The 17,202-nt window shown below is 42.6% G+C and overlaps 1 protein-coding gene and 1 pseudogene across 1 annotated transcript; both read left to right on the top strand.

Moving 5' to 3' along the window:
• Positions 1-3,020: 3,020 nt before the first annotated feature.
• On the top strand, positions 3,021-6,800 carry LOC136492477 (uncharacterized; annotated as a pseudogene).
• A 2,432-nt stretch (positions 6,801-9,232) lies between these two features.
• Positions 9,233-11,782, top strand: LOC136492476 (peptidyl-prolyl cis-trans isomerase Pin1-like). Its single transcript, XM_066488481.1, has 2 exons — positions 9,233-9,749; positions 11,435-11,782. The coding sequence occupies exons 1-2, from the start codon at positions 9,233-9,235 to the stop codon at positions 11,557-11,559; spliced, it is 642 nt and encodes a 213-aa protein (XP_066344578.1). The 3' UTR covers positions 11,560-11,782.
• The last annotated feature ends 5,420 nt before the right edge of the window (positions 11,783-17,202 follow it).

The raw sequence follows: 17,202 nt of genomic DNA, 5'->3' as shown, positions 1-17,202 counted from the left end.
CCAGGCCAACGAACCAATCACTTATACATAAATACGATAAGATGTGATGGAGATTTGCAGACCTAAAGGATGTTGTTACATGCATCTAGTATTTGCAGAGCATAATGCTATGTACTTACATACAATATACAATAATCAAATTTCACAGCAACACGATTGCATTCTTTCCCAAATGGAGCGAGTACCACGGTACCAGCAAGCAAAGGGTTGCAAAGTGTTTTCAGAGTTTTAAAAACACATACGGTTTAGCAATATATTTTGGTTTTGAATTAAAAGTTGTTGAGGCATTTCTTGTACTTCTGATGAAAACCATGATATCAACAAAATCATGGTTCTTTTAGAGCTTTAGAAACTATACACCATATCTCATTTTTCTAAACTTTGTTTTTGCACATCTCCTATTTCTAAAACCACGTTTTTTTAACAAAATTGCTAAACAATGCTTATTATCGCTCTATCATTGGGCGTCGGTTATAAATAGAGTGAATCCCTTGTGTACCTCAAAAAAAGATGGTCGATCCATATGTGCCATTGAAAAATTCGTTGTGAGTCTTATACCTGCTTTAAAAATTTTCCCCCTGTGCCACTTCCGTTAGGTGGCTGTTAACTTCATAGCTAGCACCGTTCAGTATGGAGTGGCACGTAAGAGATTGTCTAAATATAACCAAATGACACACGTACGAATCTTGCATTGAATATTTTAGCTTTGAAACAATAGAAAATAGAAGAAACTTCAACCACAAAGTTTTAGATCTCTTAGAGCACGCTACAACTTTGATATATGCTGTGTCTCTATCCGGGATCATTTGGAAAATTTAAAAAATATTTTTTAAATATTTAGTATATATATCTGGTCTCATAAACGATTTCAAATGAAAAGGCGTCAACCAAAAAATTTTAGATCTCGTAGATCTCTATAACTTCCATAAAAAATTTATCTTCATCCAACTACATTTGAAAACGTTATGAATGTATTTATTATGCATCCATTTTGCGAATATTGCCTATACCTTCTATACCCGCTTTTAATTTTATCTTCCTTGTGTCAAGGGAGAAGAAAAATTTGAAAACGGGTATAGGAATCACAACGAACTTTCCAATGGCACATACGGGTCAACCATCTTTGTTAGGGGCACACAATGACACAAAGAATTCTCTCTTACAAATATCCTCCTTTTATATTAGTTGACTTCCAAAAATATCAAACTTCAATTTTTATACACTACAATTTGAAAATAGCATGAGAACTGAGCATAACTGAGGTAGTTATCACTTATCAATGGTGGATGTTGGTCATTCCATCATTGGAGGGTGAATTGAACCTAATATTTGACGTCTTGTAGTCTCAATAGTACAGTTATATAAGATGCCTCATAAAGAATGTTTTCTTGTCTCGTCGGCGCCTAAAAAGGAACCCTAAAAGGCCCGTTCGGCTGGTATTAAAGCCGGCTGAAGCTATTTTGGTGTGAGAGAAAAATACTGTAGATTCTAGCTGATAAGCCGGCTGATAAGTTCAAGTGAACGAGCCATGGGAAAAATCTAATATACTAACTTTTCCAATCAAGTGACGGTATCAAGGCTACTCATAACGATTGTGTTATAGCTTTAAATATAATTATAGTATGATACAATTCACTTTGTACAATAGTATTATGACGTTGTTTCTTAGCGCCAAGCCAATTAACCATGGCATCTATTTTACATATATACATGTTAATGAATCCAAAGCATTTATGCGGTTTTTTCCCTTAGAATTCTAAATTATAAGTTCTTTTAGCTTTTATGATCACAAATGCTTGTACACGATCGTCCGTCCCGTTAAGACCCGTGCCTTCCTGGGCTTGCGCGGCGGCTAGGCCCAACAACACCTCTACGCCTCTTCCATCCCTGAAAATTTCCCCACTCGCACTCGCATTAATGCCATGGCGTCATCGTGCATACGCCCTCCGCACTCTGCCCCGCCGCGCCCTTCCCCCACTGTGCGACCGTCCCTCGCTGTGCCTTGCCACTTCCCCTCACCGCGCCGCGCTGCACCCCATCTCCCGTGGGCGGACGACGCTGGATGACTGCGGCAAAGCAGCAGCGCTGGAGAAGCCGCACCGACGCGCGCGAGCCTGGGCAACAAGTAGGCACGGGGAATCGCAGGAGCAGCGACGAGCTGACGTCCTGTAGCCAAGGGGTATGCTGGGCCGACGTCCCTGTTGATAGCTAAATTGGGTCAGGCATGTGGTGCTAGAAGATAGCATGTGGAAGACCAAGCACGTTCACTGGAAGATAACGAATAGAAAGGCCAAGCAGATCCTGATGCATGCCGTGTGCCACGGAGACAAAATGATTTGTCGGCTTAGAGAGCTCAGTTGCCATATTGCAGGATCAAAGTCCTGATCCCCCTATATATATGAAGGGTTAAGGCCGGTAGAGGTGGATTTTTTGCCAACATCGCCAAACAAAAATCAATCTACTATTTTCGCAGTTCTTATGTACCTTTTCCTTTTTTTCGTTTTTTCCTCTTCTATCTCCGTTCTTGCCTGCCAAGTTCAGAGATCGTGGCGCTAGGGCCAGTCCTAGTTGCCGCATCCATCAAGCGGGATCTAGACGCCACTTAGGTCCCGTTTGAGTTTGATCCGTTGCTGGTCGCTGGGAGCAAAACACGCTTCTTGAAGTCAGCAAGAAGGCCGTACGTTCTGTCTTTTGACCTGACAAAAGATAAGATCGGCCAGGTTACTATCTTGATCGAGAAATCAAGTGTGTTGATTGTGAGATCAATTTCGCACGTCAACACAATTTGGCGACTCCGCTGGGGATTCGAGTCGATCGGCCATCATGCCTAATGATGCGGCCGATCTCAACTCCAGCAACATCATCAAGCCCACACTGGAAGAGTTGTCGAAAGAGCATCGCCGGAAATATGACCAGCGTCTGCAAGAATTTGAAGATGAGCAGCGCCGGCGCAAACAAGAATTTGAAGGTGCCATGCTTTCCTGTTTCCAGAAGACTCGCCAGGGTGGTGTCATCTTGAAGGAGCCTGAACTGCCGGCCATCACCGAAGCACAAAAGGTAGAGTCGGCAAGTGAGATTGTAAGTGATCTTAAACAAGAGATGTCTTTTATGGTTGATCAATCAGTAACTGCCCAATTTTGTAATACACGTGGCAATTTTATGAAAAACCTAGAAGACAGGATGAAACAATTCTTTGATGAGGCAAAGGTTAGAGGTGTGTCGCAGCAGTTAGCACCTCATAGTGAACAAAATAGAAATAAGCTGCCTCTAATCACTGATGTTTCAGCTTCTATTGATTTTAGTGAAACACAGTTTCCTGCTTCGTCGGCATTCTCTATGCCCAAACTAGGAGAACCACAGTATGGTATGCCGACGGGTTTTTATGCTAGGCAAAGTAGCAGTAGTCCCATCATTAGTGTCCCACAAGGTGCTGCTGGTTTAGGGTTTACACCTGCAATGTTTCCTCTGCCAGGTCCTACAGCTAGCGCGAACTCCTCGGCTCCATTGATAACTAATAATCAAAGCCGAGTATATGGAACGACAGTAAACGTTCCGACTTCTTTATACCCATCTGGAGCATATTATGTGCCTCCCTCACTACCTCATGGTTCTGGCAACGCATGTGGCTCATTGCCTGCTAGTAATCTGAATAATTCTTTTAAACATTTGCCATGTGTGCAGCCAAACCAAGCACCACTCCCGCATAATCATAGTATTCCACCACCCAACTCTTTAAGGCAGCAACAGCCAATTGCACAAAATTGGCCTATGGTGGCCGAGCCTCATGCAGGAACTAGTGATAATCTTGAGGAAAAATTGGCTAATCTTTTAAAACATTCGTTTGGGTTGGAACCGAGAGGGAAGGCAAGAACTTATAGAAAACCGTACCCTGATCATTATGATGCAGTTCAGTATCCTAAGGGGTTTAAGTTGCCTGACTTTATCAAGTTTACAGGAGATGATAGTCGAACTACACTAGAATATATAGCTCAATTTACCGTACAGTGTGGTGAAGCTAGTACTGAAGATGTTTATAAATTGAGGTTATTTCCATTGTCATTGTCTGGCACAGCCTTTTCTTGGTTCACTTCGCTCGCACCCAATTCTATTTACACATGGTCCCAGTTAGAACAAAAATTTCATGAATATTTTTATACTGGAGATACTGAACTCAAATTGTCACACTTGGCATCGGTTAGACAAAAACATAATGAATCTGTTGCTGAATATATTCGATGGTTCAGAGATACACGAAACCGGTGTTTTAATTTGGCAATTTCTGATAGGGACCTTGCTGATTTAGCTTATGCGGGTCTGCTCCCACACCTTAAAGAAAAACTAGAAGGGCAGGATTTTGTAGATATTAGCCAGGTTCTACAAAAGGCTCAGGCTCAAGAAAGCCGGGCTAAAGAGTTCAAGAATTTTCAAAAGTCTGAAAGAACTAATAAAACTGATCGTTCTGGTGTGAACATAGTAGGATATGATTATCAATCATCAGATGATGAGAATGCAGATATGTGTGTAGCTGAGTGGGATTGGGCTTCTAAATCTAAGCCATTTGTTTGCACTGCTCTAAAGCCAATCTCACACAAGAAGGAAGAGATGAAATTCACATTTGATGTTTCTAAGTGCGATAGAATATTTGATTATTTGTTACAACATAAACAAATTAAGTTGAGTAACGAACATGTTATACCACCACCAGAAGAATTGAAAAGGCGTGCATATTGTAAATATCACGATTCTTATTCTCATGCCACTAATGACTGCAATGTGTTCCGTCGACAGGTTCAATCGGCCATTAATGAAGGACGATTGAAGTTTGATGAGAAAAAGATGCAGCTAGATGATAACCCTTTTCCCACCAACATGGTTAGTTTTGAGAACAAGAAGGTCTTAATTCGGCCATCTCAAGCCGAATCAGCAAAAGGAAAAAATATAGTGGTGGGTGAGAATAGATTAATGCCTCCCCAAGATGACAGAGAGGTGACCAAAAAATTAGAAGCGTCAGGTTCTGGGGGTACGCAGAGCTCTAGGCCAAAAATGATCAAACCCAAAAGTCCAGAAGTTGATCGCTGGAAGGTTAATGAGGTGAAGAGCAGGGCTTTTAACAAAGTAGAGAAGCCGAAGGTTACTTTTGATAGCTTCTAGCCAAGTATCAAAATGGCAGGGCCGGTCAAAAACGTTTTAATCGGCCAAATAATTTTAAGCGACCAAGATCTTCTCCAAGGCAAAAATTCAATGGTCCAGATTATAGGCATAAAGGATTTCAAGCTGCAGTACCATTTCCATGTAATGGCCCACCACCAATGCCTATGCCATGGGGACCTCCACCAGTTGATTTTGCTCCTTGTCCGCCATGGGGGTGGTGTGGACCATGGATGCCTCCTCCTCCGATGATGCCGTTTGGACAATTCCATCCTGGGTGGGAAGCTCATAGGAGGCCAGTATTTAATAGACTGTCACATCCAAAACACGACCGTTTTGAACAGAGAAATCGGTCTAGTGGCAGGGATCAGCGACAGACTGTCCGGAAGGTGTACCGTGTAAAAGAGAGTGGCAATTTGAATGAAGAATCAAATTCAGTTGCAACTAAGAACCAACCTGATACTGAAGGACATGGTACAACAGCAACACAAGAGCTGATCATGAATAATAATGCTACTACAGTAGCAAATGGCAAAGGAGATACAGTTTCATCCATGAGCAGTGAATCGGCTATGGCAAAAGCTGATTCCATTATTCACTGTGATAAGTCTGGGACAGCAACAACATCAAATTCAGCTATGCCGGGCAGTAGTTCAGAAGCACAGAAAGTTGAAGGGAATAAGCCTATATTACCTGGGACACAGCCACAGCCACGTTGGTGCCCAAAGAATCTTTCCCATTCACAAAAACGCCGGTTACAGAGGCTGCGCATGAACAAATTGAGGGAAGACGAAGCTGAAAAGTGGAGAGATGAATGGTTTAATGAAGAAAGGCCTATGATTCTTGTTCGTAAAGAGTGGAGGGCAAAATCAGTTGCTACATCTTCTCCGATACTCAGTGATGATGAGGAGGATCTGTTGTCTAATGACGGGTCCCCGGTATTAAAAATGGTTCACCTTCTCCTGATAGCATGGAAATTAACATGGTATTTACATTGCCTTCAGAATTTAGAGCTATGGAGGAAAGTGAAGCAGCGCAGTTGTGTCTTGGTCCCAAAGAAGCTACGTTTGAGAAGCCTGATGAGTCAAGTCGTCACTTGAAACCGTTGTACATTAAAGGGCATATTAATGGGAGACCAATATCTAGAATGCTAGTTGATGGCGGAGCTGCTATAAACTTTATGCTGTACTCAATTTTCAAGAAATTGGGGGCGAAAGGATGACGATCTTGTGAAGACCAACTTGACACTCAGTGGTTTTGGAGGAGAGCCTACAGAGGCAATGGGTGTTATTTCCATGGAACTTACTGTTGGAAGCAAAACAATATCTACAGCTTTCTTCGACGCTGATAAGCAAGGTAATTATAGTGTTTTATTGGGCCGTGACTGGATACATGCAAATCGTTGTGTTCCTTCTACCTTGCACCAGTTTTTGATCCAATGGGTTGATGATGATGTGGAAATTGTTCATGCGGATACATCGGCTTTTATTGCTATGGTCGATGCTTTAGCTAATTGGCAACATGGTGACATTCAATGTCTCTCAGGCCTAGATCTTACTAGTTTTGATTTTGTTAGTGTAACCAATGGTAGTTTTGTACCCATCGTTGTAAAGCCAGCTGCTGCAGTTCAGCTCGATAATGTGATGTTATAAAAAAGAAAATAGAGGAACACCCAAAAAGGTGGCATGAGGTGCTATCTGAAGCATTATGGGCTCATCGTATATCTCAACATGGTGCAACAAAGGTAACACCATATGAATTAGTATACGGGCAAGAGGCCGTTTTACCTGTTGAGGTAAATCTAGGCGCCCTCAGATTGGCCAGACAAAATGATTTGTCGGCCGTCGATTATCATAATTTGATGATGGATAGAATAGATGAAGTGACGGACGAAAGGTTCAGAGCTTTGAGAGAAATTGAGAAAGATAAAATAAGAGTAGCCAAAGCTTATAACAAAAGGGTAAAAGAAAAATCGTTTCAAGTTGGGGACTTGGTTTGGAAAACGATTTTGCCTATTGGGTCTAAGGATAATAGATTTGGAAAATGGTCTCCAAGTTGGGAGGGTCCTTACAAAGTTCTAGAGGTTGTCCCTGGAAATTCTTATTTAGTGCAAACTCTGCAAGGGGAAAAATTACCTAGAGCTCTTAATGGGAAGTACTTGAAAAAGTACTATCCAAGTGTTTGGCAAAATGCTTAAAGAAGATAGTTGAATGGCCGATGTTTTCATCGCCCTCAGAAATTTTTATGGCAGGTGTTTTCATCGCCCTAAGAAAAAACATATAGCCAAATTTATGTTTCATTGCCATAGCCGAGAAAGAAATAGCAATATGGCCGATGCTCATATCATCGCCCTAAGCAAAGTGCAGACACATGGCCGATGCTCATATCATCGCCCTAAGCAAAACATGGCTGATGTCCTATGCCATCGCCCTAAGTAAGATCCATACAGATGCTCGATGATTGTTTGGCAACGTATTTAGCTCCCTGGAAGGCTGCTGTGTGTTTGTGCTGATCTAGAGTTATGCTATGGAACACAAATGTTTTTTGGCAAGCAAGCTTTACCAAAAAACAGGGGGGTATGTGTTGATAGCTAAATTTGGTCAGGCATGTGGTGCTAGAAGATAGCATGTGGAAGACCAAGCACGTTCACTGGAAGATAACGAATAGAAAGGCCAAGCAGATCCTGATGCATGCCGTGCGCCACGGAGACAAAATGATTTGTCGGCTTAGAGAGCTCAGTTGCCATATTGCAGGATCAAAGTCCAGATCCCCCTATATATATGAAGGGTTAAGGCCGGTAGAGGTGGATTTTTTGCCAACATCGCCAAACAAAAATCAATCTACTATTTTCGCAGTTCTTATGTACCTTTTCCTTTTTTCCGTTTTTTCCTCTTCTATCTCCGTTCTTGCCTGCCAAGTTCAGAGATCGCGGCGCTAGGGCCAGTCCTAGTTGCCGCATCCATCAAGCGGGATCTAGACGCCACTTAGGTCCCGTTTGAGTTTGATCCGTTGCTGGTCGCTGGGAGCAAAACACGCTTCTTGAAGTCAGCAAGAAGGCCGTGCGTTCTGTCTTTTGACCTGACAAAAGATAAGATCGGCCAGGTTACTATCTTGATCGAGAAATCAAGTGTGTTGATTGTGAGATCAATTTCGCACGTCAACAGTCCCTTGACCCGAGCTTGCTGGCTACCGCAGTTCCCCACTAGGTAGGCCATGGTTGCCGGCGACGTCGTGTTTCCAAGTGTTTCAGGCATTCCCGACTTATGTTTCGTGTGTTTGATGTGGATGTTGCAAGCGTAAATTTTCAAGTGTATTAGGTGTTTAAGACGTATGTTTCAAGTGTTTCATTTGAATATTGCAAAATTAGATCTGGGTGTTGTATATACATGCATATTGCGGGAGTATGTTTCAGGTGTTTCATACGTATGTTGTAAGTGTTTTTATCTGGATGTTGCATATTTTTTGCAATGGCTATAGACGTGTTTTTCAAGTGTTTTAAGGTGTTCTGCAGGTGTTTCAGATGTATGTCGCGTGTGTTTCAGCTGTTTCGGACGTATATTGCAAGTGTTTCATCTGGATGTTGCAAAAGTAGATATGGTATTATACATGTTGCAACGAGATCCGTCTGCTGCTGCCGCCTGATGCAGCTGCTGGGGCACCATGCATGGGTGTGAAAAGCGGAGGGGATGGAGGCAGGGGCACGTGGCCCCGCGCGCATGCGGGCATCAGAAGCAGAGAGGGCGCGAATATCCGGACGAGGAGGCACGGAGGTTCCAGCGTGCACATGGACACGCGTGAAATGGAGTAGCAGGCACCGACGTCCGGACGTCCGGGTGCTAACCACGCCATTTATGGATACAGATATATCTAGAAAAAACATGTATTAAAAAGCTAGAATGATTCGTAATTTAAAATGAAGGGACTACTTTCGAAATTAAGCACCCACGTGTCTCCAGGATTTCTGTAGCACCATACTCCACTTCTCTCTCTTTTCTCCCACGCAAAGTCTGAATGGCCTAGTCCAATCCGGGCCGATCGCCCATGGCTAGCGCCGCCGCTGCTGCATATATACCTACCATTCCACATGCTGCCAGGCCCAGCTGCCCATTCACAAGCCTCTGCAGCCCAAAACTACCAACCAACCCAAGCTTTGTTTGCAACCCGGGCCGCCAAGATAGGGTCGGAAAGCCCCGCCGCCGACGGCGTCGGCGACGCCACGCGCAAGCGGCCCAGCAGCGGCGATGGCCCCACCCCGGCGCCCGCCGACAAGCGCCGCCGCCCGGAGCACCCCTCCTCCTCCTCCGCGGGCTCACGCGACCGCCACCAGGCCCACCACCACCAACCCCACGGCCGACGGCCGCCGTCGTCCTCGGCCGAGGAGAAGGTGCGCGCCTCCCACATCCTGATCAAGCACGAGGGCTCCCGCCGCAAGGCCTCGTGGCGGGATCACGAAGGCGTCGCCATCTCCGCCACGACCCGCGACGACGCGGCCGACCTCGCGCGCGCGCTCCGCGACCAGATCGTCTCCGGGGACCGCAAGTTCGAGGACATCGCCGCCGAGAACTCCGACTGCAGCTCGGCCAAGCGCGGCGGTGACCTCGGTCAGTGCTCCGTGCTAAATCCTACTGTCCAAATCCTACTGGCCAACTAGTTGGTGTATATGTGTATATATACCCTCTCTGTAGGGTTTGCTTTTTGGTGAGCGGTTGATTGGTTGCGTGGATAGGACCTGTTGTTTTGGATCCTGATTAGACTTACAAATAGAGCTTCTCCAGTACAGGACAAGGAAATATTTGTGTCTGGTGGATAATCCTCCAGTCTGATCTAGAATTCTAGATGCAGTAGGTGTGGCTGCCTTGTATGTTAGGATGGTTATTTGAATATGGAGCACTTTGGTGTCTGATCGTGCACAATAATGGCAAGTTAAGTGTTGCAGTTGCACTGTATTTCAGAATTTCAGACGACAAACATCCTACTCCTTATTCAAACAGTTGCTGTTAATGTAGTGCCCTCATTTGTGACAAGTAAAGTAGTGCCCTCATTTGTGACAACTGATAAGTAAGACAAAATATGCCATCATTTGTGCCAAGTAAGACAAAATATATGCTGCTTCACTTAAACTTTCTCACCGGCTTGATTGGCTACTTGTGGATTGGAGGCTTTAGATTTGCTGTACTGTGCATGGTTTTTATTTTTGGAAGTCCTCTGATTTCTGTCCAACTTTATCACGAAGAATACTGAAAAGCTTCTTGTCTAAAACTTTCTGTATTTTTATTTTTGGAGAGAGCTTTTTTGGCAAGTATTGTACTATTTGCTAGAAGGAGCCAGGGTGATGAAGCATGTTTGCCAATTTGGAATCCATTACAGCATTAGTTGCCTCATTTGCTCCATGTGAGGAGTGAAGCACAAATCACAAAGATTTGATGTCTGAATGAACTATAAATGTTCATCACCTTCAAGTTCTGTTCCTGGTATGCTGTGATGCACCTGTATGCGGCTCTGCAAAACGTGTACTGCAGATAGGTATTGTCTAAGAGAACAAAAGCATCACTTATGGCTTCATATGAATGTTGCCCTGTTTTAGTCTGGGTGGTGCATTTAGGTGTGTCGCTGCGATGCTGGAAAATGGAACAGCTTGTTATAAAAGATATCATGTGTCGTATATGCCTTCTCATTGGACATGGGATTTGACATGGGTACGCTGGTGTGGATAACTGCAGGTGCTAAGTATAGGTTATCTGAAAGGGTAAAGAATGGTGTTAGGGATAACCAGGAGAGGGCTCGATGGATGTGGGTTACTGAATGCTGCAGAATAAAGGGAAGTAGACGAAAACATTTTTTATGCCTTTTGTTAAATTTCCTCTGATTGTTAACCTATTGCTATTCTCAGTGAGTAGGCTAGTAGTCTGGTGTTAATACTTGTCTTCGTTGAGAGACCAGGATCTAGGATTTGCATGTATTGCATGGTAAGGGTGGTAAAATCTGAAATCAATTATTCTGTATGTTTCCACCAATCTAATGCAACGTTATTAGGCATGATTCGTCAAATGGTGGATAAATGTTTTATTATTTGCTAAATAATTCTAGTGCAAGAGATTTGTTGGCAATTTGGCATGAAAGAAACTTGTGAATTAGATTTAGAAGGCATGAAATGTGGAATCTGACCTCATTATGGATGTAACGCAAAAACCACCCTCATCCAATGCTGTTTAGATTCATATATTATCTTCTAAACATTTGAAAATCCACGACCAATAACGATTTAAGTTTATGGCTATTGTTGCAGGTTCATTTGGGAGGGGTAAGATGCAGAAGGCTTTTGAGAAGGCTGCGTTTGCTCTGAAGGCGGGGGAGATAAGTGACGTGGTTGATACAGAGAGCGGGGTGCACATCATCAAGAGGACTGGCTGATTGCACCTGCGACAGTATCCATATACGGTGGAAACAGGGATGCCTTGGAGAGGCTTTATGGTTTCTTGCTTCATTGGTGAACTCGTGCGTTTCTCTTATGCGCTTGAGAAAATGAGATGTTTGACTTCCTTTTGTAAACTTCGCTGGAGACCTCTGGTTTGGAACTGTGCTCACGGCCACGATGGGATCAGATTATTTTGAGTATGACACTATTGTATGTCTATTCTTTCTGTCATCTCGTGTCATTCTTGCCTCCGAGGATTTTACATCTTACCCCGAGAATGCCCTTGAATTCAGTGGCCAATTTGTTTTCTTATAAGTAATCCTGAATTTGCTGTTGCGAGTCTTGAGTGCAGTGAACAGTGAGAGGCGTCCGTATGGGTACGATGCTGTGCTCGCTGCAGCCTGCAGGCTGCAGCTCTAAAACTTTGGACTAATAATGTACTGTAGCAATTTGAAACGAGCAGGCTCAAAAGGCATGTTTGGCCATTAGCCAAATCAGGGTATGTCCAATCGATCAAGCCAAAATTTTAATACATGCAAAATATACTATAGCTGTGTATGATGTGTAGGATCCGTATGTCATTTTTTTTCATGGAAACATGATCACATTGGGATCTTGTTTTCAAGATAAAATCGTAAAGAATATAATGGTGAAAAGTGAAAACAAATTGAAATTGGATACCCTGTTTAGTAATTGGGCACCCGATGAAACTCACTGCAACCAAAGACTATTATATTTTAATTGGGCTTAGCTCAACCTTATTTCAATTAAATGAAATAAATTAACCCACAATAAATATCATGTGTAATAAAGGATTTATCCGATATGTAAAATTAATTAAAGATTGTCTCGGTTTAAATGGGTGGCAATGTTTGTACTTGTTGTAAGATTAAAAAGATGGTAGGCAAGCCACATGTCCACACCCATGCCGAGTCATGACACATGAGCTCGGGCGGGCAGGCCACCACAGGAGTGGTGCGTGACGCCAACGAAGTTTTTGGTGAAGGTGAGAAAGAATAATGATAGACCAAGAAAGATGAGAGTGATGAATCGACATAATGAAAGAAATTTTTGTACTATAATTTTAGGTATAGATACAGATTAGCGAAATAGTCATTTTGGTCCCTCATCTATCGTCCAAGGCTTAATTTCATCCCTGATCTTTCAAAATGGACGGTTCAGACCTAAAACTTTGTATTTTTTATTCAATGTCATTCCAGGACTATCAAAATTTTATTTCAATTCTCAATCTTTGTGATTTGGGCACACAATTTTATTCGTAAACTATGAAAGATCATTTTTTATGGAATTGGAGGGGCTGGTGCCCCTACAGGAATATTATTAAAGGAGAGCAAGAAACCTTGAGTACAACAAATTAAGAGACAAAGGAGAGGAAGAAAATAAGAAAGATCAAGAAAATTACAACAGTTTTGGATCCATAATAATAAATAAAAAAATAAGAGAAACTTTGGTCTTGGCCCACAAGGACATGAGATTCAACTCCTTTCTGAACACTTTTTGCCAAGAGAACGTTTTGCTGCACATTCTTGAACAATGAAATCATTTCGAACAGTCCAAATGGCCCAGCACAATAGTACGCCAATTATCAAATATCATTTCAGTCTAGTCTCTAGACTTTAATAGTTTATGGATGAAATTAAGCTCAAAGTACAAAGTTTGAAGACTAAAATGTTTATTTGATAGTTCTAGGATAAAACTAATAATACAATAAAGTTTAAGGATTGAAACGGTTATTTTGAAAGTTTATATAAAATTGAGTCTCAGTCAACAATTGAGGGACCAAAATAAATATTTCACTGTATAGATTTATGCGAGAGTGCATAAGGGAAGCCATTTCCCTACCTCCTCGATTGATGTTGCTGATGTCCGGACTCCGGTACACTGAAGGTGCATGTGACCAAATCTGAAAATGTCTTTGTCCATTCATGATTTAATCAGTTTTTTATTTGTTTTACTATGCAACATGCATGCATTTTTCATTATTAGGAAATTTGCTGCAATCGGAGAAACTCAAGGAGATCATGTGTGGGATTAGCACCACCGATGCAACGTTGTCAGAGCCAATGCAACGTCGATAATAATCATAGCTCATATAGGTCATTATCAAGCAACCGATCTAATCCAGTACTGGCTTAATTGGGTTCTTCTGCATAAGGCTTAATACAAATTAAGACTAGTGCAAGGAACCAATCTGATCCTCCGTTACCGACCTCCGTATACTATCCTGTGTATGTGTGAATCAGCCACACCCATAAGGCGACGACCTCCGTATACTATCCTGTGTATGTGTGAATCAGCCACACCCATAAGGCGACGACGGTAGCGATGAGGACGACAAACAGGCACACCAGGGAGATGAGCATCCACGGACAAAGGCAAATAATGCAGCAGCTGTGGCCATCCACGAGAGGGGCACGCCGACCCAGGTCCAACCGACATCAGCGAGAGCGTCCCGCGCAGCCATGGCCGCGCGCGGAAGGAAAAGTTCCATGCAGGCCATCTCTGCCGCGACCAGCGCCATGTAGACTCCCCACAGCACCAGGGGCAACAGCCGCCACGGCCCCCATCGGTGGGGACGAAGGCGTAGGTGTAGTATAGGTAGTAGGCTGCGGCCACGGGCACAGCGAGGGCGACAGATGGCAGGTAGACACCCACTATCCATAGCACGACACACGGTGTGCGCAAGGCTTCCCCGATCGTAGGCAGCAGCGCCACCGCGGCCGGTGGAGTCGTCATGATTCCGGTGGAATTATAGATGGATTGTTGGATGGGAGTGGACGGGTCTTTTCTATGAGGGCCTTCATTGTTATATATACAAGCAAACATGACCAATATATATATATATATATATATATATGGGGTTTGGTTGGGTGACAAACTCCCGACCAAGCCCTAGAGCCCTAGAAAGTCACCAAGCCCTAGAAAGTCACCTCAGGTATGTTTGGTGGGCTGGTTAGGCCTCTTAGCCTGCCCCAATATAAGCACCGACCATGCCCAAGCCTAGCTAACCAGCCACGCCGTTTGAATTTTGCAGATTTGAAGAAAGGAGAGGCTTTGTTTTTTTTACTTCATTGTATTGTTGTTGAGGATTCTATGAACATTCGAAAGCCATGTGAGGTGTTAATCCTGAAAGAAGCTAATTGTTCTTGTTCATCTCATATGATGTAATGTATATTTGATCATTTATACGTGTTTCCTAGATTTTTTTTATTTCTTTTAGTAGCAACATTCGACACAATTAGTCGTTTGCATTACAAAAATTAGGCTGGCAACCACTAAGTACAGTATAACAGAGGCATATTTAGTTTTGAGGTTGAATTTAGTAGCCTGCGCTGCTATTTGGGCGGGTTTTGTTCTGATCTGGACACCTATAGTGAGCAGCAACTTGTCCTATATCTACTCCAAAGAACGTTCGCTGGTATTAGACAGAAAAGGACTACATGTTGTTTTGAAAAAAAAATGTAGAATTGTACAAGTATAGAGCCCCTCGACCATTTTTGAGTGTTAATAAAAAGAGTTGTTAAATTTTGGTACCAATAGCAGCTCGGACAAAGTGGCACAAGAGGAAACAAAAAAAAAATCAAACTATAACTGATTTGAGTGGCATGGAGGTAAACGTAAGAAAATTGAAGACTAGCTAAGTTGAGGGTAAATTGGCCATTCAGCTAGCAGTTTTAAAGCGATTTGAGCCTAAACACACGGCGGTGGCATAGAAGGAAAGAAAGTTTACTGCAATGTCATAAAAGTCTTCTAAATTTTTTTAGGGACACAAAAAGAATTACGATCTTTTATAATGGCTCACAAGTAAAAGACTGATTAATAAAAACTTCAGAACATAAAAAAAGACTAATTAATAAAAACTTCAGGGGGCACAAAAAAAATCAGTAAGTAGAAAAACTCAGGAAAATAAAATTACAGCTAATCTTCAGATTTTAAATCTTGTGATAATTTTTCTTTACAATAAGGTTTAAAATGAGTACTACTACTAAAGCTAAAGACCAATGTAGAAGTAGGAAACTGGCTACACAGAAGTAAAGTGTCAACTGAGTGGGGATAATAAGGAGGCTGTTACAGAGAGATCATCAAGAACATCCATTACAGAGAGGTTTTTTTGTCAACATTCCATTACAGAGAGGCATCCTCAAGAACACCCATCACAGAGAGGTACTATCAACGTTACAGAGAAGCATCGTTGGGAGCACCCACCACAAAGAGGTTGCATCTCCCTTATGGCCTTATCAGTTATCCTGTAGTTCGGAGATCCACCTCTTCTTGTAAGGTTCATGCTGTGGACAAAGAAAAGCCTAGTTAGCATATTATGAGACTAAAGCAAAGTTTAGCACATGATAGGGGTGTTTGGTTTGAGGAATGGGGTGCCCCATCATTTTTCTCGCTCCTCACTCTTTTGCTTGGTTTATGTAATTGAATGGGTTGGTCCACCACTACCCCCATTTGTTTCGCTGAAATTTGCGCCCTGTTCGTTTGAGCTTGTTTGATTTGTTTTTGGCTTGTTTTCAGCCAATGAACATTATTTTTCTCTCACACCAAATCAGCCAACAGTACTTTCAGCTATAGCTTATAAGCCAAACACGACTAAGCGAACAGGTTGTTGGCTTATGATGATGCTTATGCTGAAATTCTGTAAGAGAAAAACGCTGTTCATTCGTTGGCTTATGCTGATGCTTATGTTGAAATAGTATAAGCATGAGTATAGAGTCGTTCTACCCAAACTCATGATGGACTACCTTATGAAGGATAGGATGGTCAACCAAATACCACCAAAGAGTTGTTGTCAGTTGCATTTGCCAAGATTTGCCTAGGACTTTTTCTATCACACACTTCTTGGATGTACACAAGAAGCTAATACAAAATATAGCATCAAATTCATTTCGAGTGCTCGTGAGGTACTCGTGTTCGGCTCTCTTAGACTTGCTCGAATTCTAAATCTCCCAATCTTTTTGAGCTCGAGCTCGAAAAGCTCAAGCAACATCGGGCATGGTTACCACCAAGCATGACTCTTTAAGATGCATAAACATGTATTTTATTTTATTTTTTGACTAATTGCATTTTGCAAGTCCCACGAGGCTAAACAATGATTCACGCCTAAACACCGTATAGACTGGAATTATAGTTAAACTTGAGAGATCGTGGCTTGGAAGATTTTCGTCGGGAACCACGTGCTAATTTATATAGTAATTTAGTAAGGCGTCTATGGTGACTTCGTTAATCTCGAGATGTGCCGGTACGGTCAATCGGAGGTGTTCGTAGAGGTAGGATTTACGTACGTGTGTTCATATGAGTGAGTGTGCGTGCGTGTTAAGCGTCTACGTCTGTACTTTTATAATTCAAAAAAAAAAAAGCCTAAATGAATCCTGGTCTCATTCCGGAACAAATGAACGAGCCTTAAGGTAGATGAAAAGTTAAAGGTCATGAATTATAGCCAAGAAGAAACAAAATCCATTTTTCGCCTGAAATCTAACCAAACCGAGTGGCGAACCAAACCAACTAGGACATGTTTGTTTGGCTACACTAGGGTGGTCGGCGGGTACCAGCCGAGCCAGGACAACACTAGACAGGCCCAAACGGTGCAATTGAGTTTTTTCTTCTTCTTCTCTGAA

The sequence above is a fragment of the Miscanthus floridulus genome, chromosome 11 (genome assembly GCF_019320115.1).
Source record: "Miscanthus floridulus cultivar M001 chromosome 11, ASM1932011v1, whole genome shotgun sequence".
Classification (NCBI taxonomy): Eukaryota; Viridiplantae; Streptophyta; class Magnoliopsida; order Poales; family Poaceae; genus Miscanthus; species Miscanthus floridulus.
This window is presented reverse-complemented; position numbering and strand designations above follow the sequence as displayed.

Excerpts from the sequence above, each read along its gene's own strand:
- LOC136492476 (XM_066488481.1), top strand. The coding sequence starts at position 9,233 with ATGCTGCCAGGCCCAGCTGCCCATTCACAAGCCTCTGCAGCCCAAAAC. Across the intron at positions 9,750-11,434 it reads CAAGCGCGGCGGTGACCTCG|GTTCATTTGGGAGGGGTAAG; the intron begins GTCAGTGCTCCG and ends CTATTGTTGCAG.